General features: G+C 42.4%; 1 protein-coding gene across 1 annotated transcript in view; it reads left to right on the top strand.

Moving 5' to 3' along the window:
* The window catches only part of LOC147889898 (Transmembrane proteins 14C), a 57,802-nt gene that overhangs the window by 30,540 nt on the left and 14,717 nt on the right, over positions 1 to 12,545 (top strand). Inside the window, exon 3 of the mRNA XM_087390988.1 lies at positions 777 to 864. Within this exon, the coding sequence (XP_087247114.1) occupies positions 777 to 864 (88 nt within the window). The remainder of the gene's footprint in view (positions 1 to 776; positions 865 to 12,545) is intronic.

The following is a 12,545-nucleotide window of genomic DNA, read 5'->3' as shown; positions in this document are numbered from 1 at the left end:
CTAGTAAACTGAAAAAATGAAAAACTGATTTGCTGGGTGCTAAGACTACTAAACTGAAAAAATGAAAAACTGATAAGCTGATAGACTGATAACTTGATAACCTGATAACTCTATAGAGCTCAATATCTCGAGCAAAATCAGATATAACCCGGACTAGCAACTATTTGAGAGCTGTAGCATGCTGAGATCTGAGACTTAGGCTGAGAAGCCAAAGCCCGGCACCATGGTGGCTCGCTTGTGAGCGGTGAAAATGTCTCGGATCTGCGTCTGTTGGGATGTGTCATACTGTGGCGGGACGTGGTCTCCTCGATCTTAGAACCTATTGGGCTATGTTCAGAGTAACCCCTTGCCTCGGGCGGCCTCCTCTAAGGAAAGTTGTGATAGGACGGACCTCAATAGAGTATGCTCTGGTCACTCTCCATGCTACAGGTGGTTTCTGCATCCCTCTCTCAGTAATCCAGGCTGCCTGCATGTCAACTATTTCCTCCACCTCCATCCCGATGTGTTTTGGAGCTGACTCAAATGCATAGAAATCTGTGACGTGACGCTGTGCTTTGTCAGCCTCTCTATCCAGTGGCCCGATTGCCTCCTGCTACTCTTTGATATGTCATAGTAGGGTCTCCCTGGTCGGCTCATCTCAAGTAGATATAGCCCAACGCAAGAGAGAGAGATATAGCTCAATGCGCGTGCGCGCGCGAGAGAGAGAGAGAGAGAGAGAGAGAGAGAGAGAGAGAGAGAGAGAGAGCACTCACTTCTTGATCTTTTTTGTGAGGTAGGCATTTGTGCTCATGAGGTCTCTTGATACAAAAGATATCGGTGATGCACTTGGGTTTGGTAGTGCACTTCTATTCGTCGCAATCTTTGGTAAGAGTGTCATTCTTATCATGTTTCAAATCCTTGTATTTCTAGCGCCTATAGCAATTTTTGTTGGGCGAAATGCTTTGAAATATTACCAGTTTTCTTGTTTAAGTATGGTGATTCCTTTTTTGAATAATTGTGCATGGATGATTCTAGTATGTACGCTATATTGATTTATCTTTCCTCATCTTTCTAGTATATTTTCTTGAATGTGCATATCTTGCCATTTTCAAAGCATATTGTTGTGAAATGGTCTTCAAAATTAAGGCAGGTGTATTGCAAACCTGACATCTGATTTGAAATTTATAGATGCTACATCATGTGAGTAGTGTATGATGTAAGTAGTGCATCTCTTGGCTCATTTCTATTCGTAAAGTTTTATCTTAATGTTCACTGAGAAAAAAAAAACAGCTTAGAATGACCAAACAAAAATCCCAGGTGGCGGCTAGAAATGCCACCTCATCCTCGAAGGAGAGTCAGAGAAGAAAGGACAATCCTTCCAGAGTCTGAGGAAAGCAACCCTTCTAGCAGTAGCAATCCTGGAGGTTCCCTGTATGTTCGCCCAAATGGCCATCAAAGTGTGTATACTATCTACCTAGATACTGGTCATAGTCTGAGAAGGGTGAACCTGGGAGTCCTCCAAAGCCTCTGTACATCTGGCTCTCCAAATATGCCATGCTGAGATACTAGCTAGATTCTCCCAAGATGTGTTTATAGAAGCGTGGGGAGCTTTGAATGGAGTAAACGGAACATCCTAGAGGGAGCATGACTCCACAAGATGTCGTCGAACAAAGAAAGCTGTCTCTGTGTCATGTCCCTCGAAGAAAGCGTGTGGACCAGTGAGTGACAACCAAGCAACTAATCCCAAGTCATGAAGAAGGGTGCTCTTTGAAAAGTGCAAAGTATCCTAGCAACACCCTTCCAAACCATCCTCGCCTAAGTGCACTCCCAAAGGCAGTGCTGCACTGATTCGACAGCTGAATGGCATCGAGAACAAGTAGGGTCAGCCCTGAACCTGGATCTCCACAAGTCCACTGTAATCCCTCCATGAATAGTAAGCCAGATGAATAACATGACTTTCCTATTCTTGAGGGATTTCCAAAGTCTCCTCCAAAAGTTTTTCTACATCTCTGCAGAAATCTGAAAAGTGTCCCAATGAGGAGCTCTAGAGGGCCTTCAACCTCGACAACTAAGCTGGAATATCTTGACATTTCTGACCGTGTAACAAAAGAAGGGGATGCTCTTCTCTCGGTGCCTGCAACTATCTACTCCCATTCCCCTGGATCCCACCGCAAGGATCTAATAGGGAAACCTCCATACAACCAAAGCCTCCAAGATCCAATAGCCAGGAGAATAGGCACTAGTTGTATTATAGCAGCAATGGCAAGGTAAATTGTCAAAAGCATGCTTTGCAGAGGACATAAATTTCTATAAATTCTACCAACAAAAATATGTTTATTTTTGTACAATGAATATCTCCATAGAACCAGAGATTTAGTAGACAAGATGATGATAGAAATGAGCATTTGTTTATGGTGCAGCACATGACCAACTCTGTGACAAGTGCAGAAGAAAGCAATGATGTGTGGTATGTTGACTCAGGTGCGTCAAACCACATGACAGGTCATGCAGAATGAATGCAGGATGCAAGGAAAATGGAAAGACTAGGATTTGTGGAGATTGGTGATGATACTGCACATCCTATTATGCAGCTTGGTAAAGTTCCTTTGTTTACGCAGGATGGGAAAAAGAAATATCTTTCTGATGTATTTCATGTCTTGAGTATCACCAAGAACCTGGTTTCTGTTGGTCAAATGGTTGAGTAGGGCTTGCAGGTCAGATTTAATCCTCATGGATGCTTTGTTGAGGATATGAAAAATAAAGGTCGCTTGATAGCAAAAGGCATGAAGTTCCTGTTACATTTAACCTCATCCTGAGGGGGTATTCCAATCATCAAAAAGATATACCACAGCTAAGTGCTATGTACAAAATGGCTATTAATTCCACTAAGTGAAATCCACCATATTTACTAGCTTCCAATCATCTCGTCTGGTACGGTGGCTGTTTGAACAGTGTAAAATGTGCTAGATGTGGCTCTTCTAGCAAAATCTATCAAGTGTCCCTAATGTCTTAAAGATGGTGTATGACTTTGCAATGTAGTTAAAGAGTTGTAAGTAAGAGGTGAGGTCAAGGATGGGAAGGAGTTTAGTAGATTGAAGCCACAAACATGCAAGCATGGAGCACTAAAACTGAATTTGTAATCTAGATAGAGGGTAGAGAAGATTTGCAACCAAAGTTACTAGATTATACTAATGAAGTAGCAAGCTAGAAAGCAAAATAACAGAAAGCTTACTTGGAATAAAAAACTGATTAGGGTAAAAATTAATTGATTCATTTCCAATTAGATAATCAAGATTAACAAAAACTTAATTATGGATTAGCTATTCTAAACCTTGTGTTTAGGTTTAGAACTTGGTTTCGTCACGGTTTAATTTAATAAACTCTTTTAAAAAAATTGGCTCCATGATCCCTCTACTGAGCATGCATGCAGTTAATAAAAAAGGGGTGCAAAACATTTAATTATCATAGGCTGCCTAGGTTCATAATTGTCTAGAAGACTCAGGTTAAACCCAAAATTTCAACCGCGTGTGGATCTCTAAGTAATCTATCTAATGTGCATATGCATGTCTAGGTTATTTTTCTAGATAACGAATGCTTCAAGGACAATAATAGTCACAGAGACCACTATGAATCATTGGATAACTTACGTGATCTCGCTCTACTGTCAAACACATCCGGGCTCATGTCGAAGGCCCACTGAATATTTTAGGAACTAAGTGATGGGTACAAATACCCTATGGATGTGAAGATCACCCTTGTCTTGTATGGAAGGTTGATCTACGATCAAGTGGAGTGTGATCCATACCAAACCACAAGTCCTGATGAAGGCGAAAGGCTTATAATTCCATTAAGTGGAATCTACCACATTAGTGGATTCCACCACATACACTAGCTTCCAATCATCGCATCAGATGGAGGGTCATTTGATACTAGACTACAAATTCTTGATGAAGCCGAAAGGCTTATAGGTCCACTAAGTGGAATCCACCACATACACTAGCTCTCAATCCTCCCATCACCTACATTGATATCTGGACATTATATATAAGGTTAGATATGCTATTCTCATGAAAGTTGCCACTACTGTTGCAAATATGGTGTAATGGACGAGGGTGAAAACCATATGTGCCGCTCTCCCTCGACTTCCAATCTAGCGCTTTAGTGAATTGCACAACCATCTTCAATTTGAATACCCTTTCTACGCACAATACCCTTTTTGCATCATTCGCTCGAAACCTAGCTTTCCCTCAATCTTACAAATATGCATGAGCACATCAATCACCGGCCAACTCCCCTCTACGGCAAAGGCCTATTGTGCATCTCTTCAATTACTCACTATCCCGCTACGTTGATTCTCGTGCATCATGTCAATCGTTGCTCATGACATCCATGCTTTGATACCAAAAACAAATTCTGACTACACGGAAAATCGGGTGTTTGCAGTTGGTTATCCTTATAGCCTTGCTCTACGATAAAACTGACTTAAAATCACGTCCCATTTTAGTTCATGAGTTTTTTTTACAAAGCTTTCAATCTCCCTAGATTGATCTAGATGCTACTTGTCAATTAATCAAGGCCTACTTAAATGCCCCTTTTACCCCCTTCTTGGGATACATAAATCTATTTGCCCCTAGGCACATTCATAATCAGGATCACCTAGGCCTTTGGCCTTAGACCAACCTAGTCATACAAATTACCCTCACCGATGACCTTGACATTAAACCCCTTTAACCCTTTTCATGAAGCGCAATCCAAGAGTGTGATGAACTTGGATCGATTAGACCCAGTAGTACACCCTTCTGTTCCCTAGTTGAGTCACTTAAGAAGGATGGATCATGGAGGATGTGTGTGAACTAGTTAGGGGCATTAAACAAGGCGACAATTGAAAATCGATTTATAATCCACCGATTGATGAGACTCTAGATAGTTGGAAGGGAGCATTGGGTACCATCAGGTCCGGATTGCCCCTTAAGACATCTACAAAACAACCTTTTGGACAGCATAAGGACTCTATGAAGGTTCCCTTTGGGTTGAGTAACGCATCGGCCATATTCTGTTCGCTAGTGCTTGTGTCACTTAAGAAGGATGGATCATGGAGGATGTGTGTGAACTAGTTAGGGCATTAAACAAGGCAACAATTGAGAATCGCTTTATAATCCCACCGATTGACGTGACTCTAGATAGTTTGAAGGGAGCATTGGGTACCATCAGGTCCAGATTGCCCCTCAAGACATCTACAAAACAACCTTTTGGACAGCATAAGGACTCTATGAAGGTTCCGTTTGGGTTGAGTAACGCATCGGCCATATTCTGTTTTCTAGTGCTTGTGTCACTTAAGAAGGATGGATCATGGAGGATGCGTGTGAACTAGTTAGGGCATTAAACAAGACGACTATTGAGAATCGCTTTATAATCCCACTGATTGACGAGACTCTAGATAGTTTGAAGGGAGCATTGGGTACGTTCATGTCCGGATTGCCCCTCAAGACATCTACAAAACAATCTTTCGGACAGCATAAGGACTCTATGAAGGTTCCTTTTGGGTTGAGTAATGCATCAGCCATATTCTACTGTATGATGTGCTGAATTGTTCGAAAACATAGATCCTTTGTAGGAACATGCTTTGATGATATCATAATTTCAGTAAGAATGAGGAGGAACAAAAGAACATTTGAGGATTGTGTTTGAGCCATATTGTTCACAAGTGCCAAGAAGAGCAAGTTCTTCCTTTCAAAGATAAAGTTTTTGGGGCACATCATTTCTGAGGGAGAGATCAAAACGGATCTTGATAAGTTGAAGGTGATTCTTAAATGGCTTGATTTAATGAGGTAAGGTCATGTCTTGGGGTACAAGAGTTTTATGCATCATTTTTCTCACAAAGCATCCTCTTTGCACGACTTAACTAAGAAAAGAAAAGCTTTTACATGGGGAGATAGAAAAAACCAGCTTTTGAGCAATCGAAGAAAGCTCTAACATCAGCCCTCGTCTTTATGAAGCTTGGCTTGTAGAAGCCATTTGTAGTTCAAGCTGATGTTTATGGTGGTTGCATTGGAGCAAATCTTTTACATGAAGGACATGCAGAAACTTATGAAAGTAGAAGGTTGAAGGAGGCTGAACTAAATGATTGCCAGACACATATCAAGGGTTTGCTACAACCCTTAGATTTGTAGCCAATGGAAATCCTGATCACTACTCATTTGATCAGTTAGTCACTTTGCTTTTGCAGGAAGAGCAAAGTCGTGCTAATAGGCAAGCTACTATTCCTGATCATGCATTTGCTTCACAGCAAAAAGGAAAAGGCAAGGCTTCCATGCCTATGGGCAAGCCTAAATATGTGCCTAACAGTGGCAATTCCTCCAATTTATCTCAAAATACTGCAGATAAGTCCAAGAAGAAAAGATGCAACTATTGTCGCAAGCCAGGGCATGAAATTTCAGAATGCAGGAAGCGCATTGTTCCGGAGAAGAAGAAAGCATGATTGACATTAGATGCCTCACATGCAATTGAATCCCATGAGCCAACAGATGCCTCACATGCACATGCTCTCCAGGATGATTGGGCATGGGCTGTCCATTGCTCTTTTGATCCCTCCAAAGTTGATGCATTCTTTTCTGCTAATGATGCTCAGTCTTGGTATTTTGATAGTGGTGCTTCCAAGCACGTAACCTCTTGCAGACAGTTGTTTCATTCCTTGGCTAATGCACCTCGAGGGGGGACTGTCAGATGTGCTAATAATGCTTCCTATGCTGTAAAAGGCAATTGGAGATGTGCAGCTCACATCCATCTCAAGCCATCCTGTCACTTTGACAAATGTTCTTTTTGTGCCTGGAATTGAAGTCAACTTGATTTCAATTTCAGCAATTGCCACTTTAGGTTTCAGAGTGATATTTGATGGATACAAATGCCTAGTATATGATCTTCGTGATGACAATGCCATAGTTCTCATTGGCACTTTGCAAAAGGGGCTTTATCACCTTGATTATCACTCAGCTGCACTTTCTATTGAAGCATTTGCTATTTCAAATTCACAGCTTGGTGAAACTCATCTTTGGCATGAGAGAATGGGTCATCTAAATTATAGAGCTCTTGCCAAGTTACATTCACAAGGCATGGCAAATGATGTAGCTCAAACTCACACAGCAGTTTCCAAACATGTGTGTGAGGGTTGTCTTTTGGGTAAGATGCATCGGTTTCCTTTTCAAAAAGATTGTCCAAAATTCTCACAAAGGAAATTGCAGCTAGTGCACAGTGATGTTTGTGGCCCAATGAGGACAAATGCCATTGGAGGGTACAAATATTTCATGACTCTAATTGATGACTTCACAAGATATTGCTGGGTATATGGTTTAAAAGCCAAATCTGAAGTGTTCTAATGCTTTCAGAGGTGACTGAATATGGTTGAGAATAAATCAAGATGTAAGCTTGTCACCCTCAACACAGATAGGGGGGGAGAGTATATGTCGAAGGAGTTTGATGCAGTTTTGTCTTCACGGGGCATTGTTCACTCATGCACTACTCCTTACACTCCTTAGCATAATCCTGTTCCTGAAAGAAAGAACAGGTCCACTATGGAGATGGCCAGATGCATGCTTAAGGCCAAGTCCTTGCCCAATAAATTTTGGCTTGATGCAGTGATGTGTGCCAACTATGTGTTGAATAGATCACCTACAAGGGCATTGAGAACTGTTACACCTTATGAAGCATGGAAAGGTAGGAAGCCTTCACTTTCACACATGAGAGTTTTTGCGTCTCTTGCATATGTACATGTATCATCTCAGCTGAGACATAAGCTTAATGATAAGGCAATCAAATGCATATTCATTGGTTACAGCCAAGAGAGCAGAGGGTATCGGTTGTACCAACCAAATACTGGGAAAATTATTGTCAGTAGAGATGTAATCTTTGCTGAACATTCAGCTTCTCCTCTTGTGGACTGCAAAGCAAAGCCGGAAGTTGATATGTTTGATGCCTTTGACTCTTCGTTACCTCTTCTCCTCTCAGGAGGGGACTTTGACCAGCAACATGAGCCTCCTGCAGGCCCTCCAATGAGCAATGATCAGCCAGCACCCCATGCTGATTTGCAAGTTCCTCTTCCAGCACAAAATGATCCCAATATTCATGATGCTGTGATTGAAGAAAGAGCTGTCAATAGACAGCAAAAACAAGTTCCCATATGGCTTCTTGACACATTGAGGGACAGCAAACAAAAATCAACCTCTTGCTGCCCGGACAAGATCAGGGAATAGACAGATGAATGGTCACTTTCTTGAGTTTGCACTCCTTGCTATAGTTTGCAATGAAGAGCCTTTGTGCCATAAAGATGCTTTTGACAACAAAGAGTGGATGGATGCAATGAAATGAGAGCTGAGCTGCAATCTATTGCCAAAAATGACACATGGGAATTAGTAGATCTACCTCCTGGCAAGCATGCCATTGGTACCTGGTGGGTCTACAAATTAAAAAGGAGATCTGATGGAAGCATAGATCGACACAAAGCCCGTCTTGTTGCAAAAGGGTATGCCCAATAACAAGGCATTGACTTTGAGGAGACCTTTGCTCCCACTTCCAGGATTACTACTATGAGATGTGTCATTGCCATTGCAGCCCATCACCATTGGCAAGTGCACTAGATGTCAAGTGCACCAGCTTGACATCAAGACTGCCTTTCTTCATGGGGATCTGCAGGAAGAAGTTTATGTGACACAACCTCCTAGCTTTGAGGTTGTTGGCTCTGAAAACAAGGTATGCCGGCTTAGAAAAGCCCTTTATGGTTTGAAGTAGGCACCCAAGGCATGGTATGCTAAAATTCATGCACACTTACTGTCCTTTGGTTTTTAGAATAGCCCAACAGAGCCCACTCTTTATGTCCGTGGGAGTGGATCCGATTTTTTAGTGCTGATTTTATATGTGGATGACATGCTGATCACGGGCCCTGATACTCAGCATATTGCAGCTTTCGAGGCTGATTTGCAGCAAGCTTTTGAAATGTCAGACATGGGACAAGTGCACTATTATTTGGGCATTCAGTTTGCTCATGTTGAGGGGGGTATTATGATGATACAGTCCAAGTATATTGGACAGCTCCTTGATCGTTTTCAATTTGAGGATTGCAAGCCAACCTCTACTCCTGTGGACCCTGGCTTCAAATTTTCAGCTCATGATGGGAGCCCACCATGTGATATCACTCTTTACCAGCCTGATGTTGGATGTCTCATTTACTTGTGCCACACCAGACCTGACTTACAGTATGCAGTATCCCAGCTCAGCAGGTTCATGCACATGCCTAGTTCACAGCATTGGTAGGCAGTGAGAGAGTCTTCAGATATCTTAGAGGCACTTAGGATTCAGCCCTCTTCTATGGTGATCAGGGTTCACTTGCCATGCATGCTTACACAAATAGTGATTGGGTAGGTTGTTCCGACACCAGAGTATCACATACCGGCAACTGTTTTTTGCTTGGCAGTTCATGTATCTTTTGGCTCATCAAGAAGCAATCAACAGCTGCCACATCCAGTTGTGAGGCTGAGTACAGGGCAGCCTTCACCGCTACAATAGAGTCTAAGGGCTTCAACAGTTAATTGTAGATCTTGGTATCCGCCAGACATCCTCCACTATGGTCTATAGTGACAGCCATAGTGCTTTGGCTATTGCGCGTAATCCAGTGTTTCATGCGCGTACCAAGTACATTGAGGTCCACTATCATTATATTCGAGAGGGGTTGTCAGCAGGAGACATAGAGTTGTCCTACCTTCCCACAAAAGACAACATAGCAGATCTGTTTACAAAGGCACTTCCTCGTCCCAAATTTGAAGTCTTTCAATAGGCTTTACACTTGGTTTCCTTTGTTACATGATCTAGCTACCTTGTACATTCATAGGTGGCTATATCCCTTGGGATGAACATGTGCCACCATGACCAAAAAATACCAGGTATTCTGAGAGGTTTCTAGAATACTTCAGCCCATACCATGGAGGGGGGTTTGTAGGCCATCATCTCTTGGTCGTATTGAAGGGTTATTGGAGCCGCAGGGATAATCTAAAAAATATGCTAGAGCAGCCAGCCAAAAAGCTAGTAAGCTACTGAAAGAGATTTTTGTTCACCGCACCAAGCCACTGTAGGCTCAAGGAAGCGGAAGGAGGTACAAACGTGGAGCAGAACGTCGAAAGCCGTCACATCAACAATCAACAAATGAAAGTACAAAGTACAAAATAAAGGGGAACCCTAGGACAATGTCCTAGTGGTACCACTAGTACTAGGTGTCATAAGACACTAAAAGTACTAGGTGACGTAAGTGCCAATAACTAAAGCTACATGGCACATACGAGGGCCCAAAGGACATCAATACGACCTTGAGATGATGGTGAAAGCCGTCACATCAACAACTAACAAATGAAAGTACAAAGTACAAAATAAAGAAAAACCCTAGGACAGTGTCCTAGTGGTACCACTAGTACTAGGTGTCATAAGACACTAAAAGTACCAGGTGACCTAAGTGCCAATAATGTGTGCGTACGCTCTACATCATAGGAGTACTGCTGCTCATTTTCTACCTCCCCTGTGGGGCAGATTTTGCATGTTCTTTCTTCTCTGGGGATCCTGGGTCTTGCCCATCTACCCCTCTACCTCGAGATCATGTGTACTAGTTCTGATTTTGCAAATTAGATGCCTTTTAAATGTTGATATGCCTTCCCCAAGGTATTTCTACATTCCATAGCTGTCTATGTAGTTAATTTTTTGTTTTTAGAACTGTAATTTTGTCCCCGGGTTTTGCTTTCTCTATGTAGCATTTTCTGTGTCACAATCTCATTTCACATGCATCTTCCGGCATATCAGTGGGTGTTATGCTCCATGATTCCATCCACTTCATTCCCTCTTTGTGCCAACCTATGGTTTGCTTAGCTTCCATCGCCGTGTGTGGTATCCTACTGACATGAATTTGTTGACGTAAGCCATGAATTTGCATAATGCTACCCCTTCTAGAGGTATCATGCCTATTTCAGCCAGTAGGATGGGGTAGGGTGTGTGTGCCTTAACCCTTAACTTAAAGTTTTTATTTTTCCCAGTATATCCTAGAGAGCCCGAGTATCCAAGCGGGGCATCCGTAAAGGATTATTGTCTGCACAAGCATGGTATATAGAAACTTTCTCATTTCCCAATTCCACAGATGTGCTTTTTTGCATTTATTTTGGAAGCTATATAGAGCTTTCAAACCTCCGAGAATCCTTCTTTCCTCGCATGCATTCCATTTGTAGTTGTGTGTGAAGTCTAGTCCTAGATATTTTTATATGTTGATTGTTTTGAGGGGTCCTCCTTCAAATGTGACGTCTACGTGTTGGTTGTGTCCCGATCACCATTTCCTGTCTTGTCTATATTGACGTGCATTCTAGAGTGTGTGCAGAATTCTCTCAATGCATCCAGATGTGCATGCGGGCTCTCCTTGTTCTTTGTGAAGAATACCACATCATCTACATAGATAAGCATTAACAAAGCATACTTTGCAATCCGAATCTCATCCACTCTTCCAATTTATTAATAAAAGGACCAAAAAGTGTTGGTGAGAGGGGGCAGCCTTGCTTAACCCCTATGTCACTCCTTATTGCAGCTTTCCCCTTGGCGCATGACCCATCTACTAGTGGTTGTGCTAACTCAGCTACAACCTTCTCAAAAAGCCGGTATGTGGCTTCTGAGTTCTAGAGGAACTTTACGCTTGGAACTTTACGTTTTTCCAATCTTTCCCATAGGCACTGTCAAAGGCTTTCTTGAAATCTATGAAAAAACAATACACAACCTCTTTCTTACATTTGGCTCCTTTAGTTGCAGCCCTTATGGCAACCAGACGATCAACTGTTGGGTGTTTTGGAGGCTCGTGGGCAGTAGGCGAATTTCAATTTTGAGCTTTTGACAGCCCTAGCAGCTCCTTCGTTGATGGCAGATTCTTCTAGAGGCTCCCTAGCTGTAGGCGAATCCTGTTTTTGAGTTTCTGGCAGCCCTGACAGCTCTCAAATAACCCACAGATTGCTCTAGTAGTCAAAAACCAGCAAGTCAAAATTAGAATAGCCCTGGGGCACTTTCCTAGCCCTTGACCTGCCTCTCTCTGCCTTCCTCTGGTCTAGAAAATTGTCCCAAAGCAAATTTTGACTTTTCTGCTTACTTCTCAAGTCAGCTTGCCAAACGTGGCCCATGGAGCTACTTTTTGGGATTTTTACCCTCTCTTTCCCTTCAGCTCCTTGCCTAGGCCCATGGAATTAATACAGTGGATTAGTCCTTTTTAATTTCTAATCAATGAGAGGCCAAAGGTATTCACAGGTCTAGAAAATTCACGTCCTCGTGACCAAGGTCGCTTACGTTTGACGTACGAAACATTCCATACGTTCCGCACTGTTCCGTATGGTCTCGTACGGTCACCAGTAGATTAGGGTTTTTGGATGATAAGGTTTTGCAGGAAGCTTCAAAAAGTGACCGCTTTCTGCCCATTTTTGACTGTTTGGGGCCTGCCTCTCCTCCAAACCTGCATATAAACCCCTCTCACCCCTTCCCCTCTCCATCAAGCACTCTTCCTTCTCCAT

This window comes from Dipteris shenzhenensis, chromosome 19, assembly GCF_047967505.1.
Source record: "Dipteris shenzhenensis isolate YYH24624 ecotype China chromosome 19, Dip_SZ_1.0, whole genome shotgun sequence".
Lineage (NCBI taxonomy): Eukaryota > Viridiplantae > Streptophyta > Polypodiopsida > Gleicheniales > Dipteridaceae > Dipteris > Dipteris shenzhenensis.
This window is presented reverse-complemented; position numbering and strand designations above follow the sequence as displayed.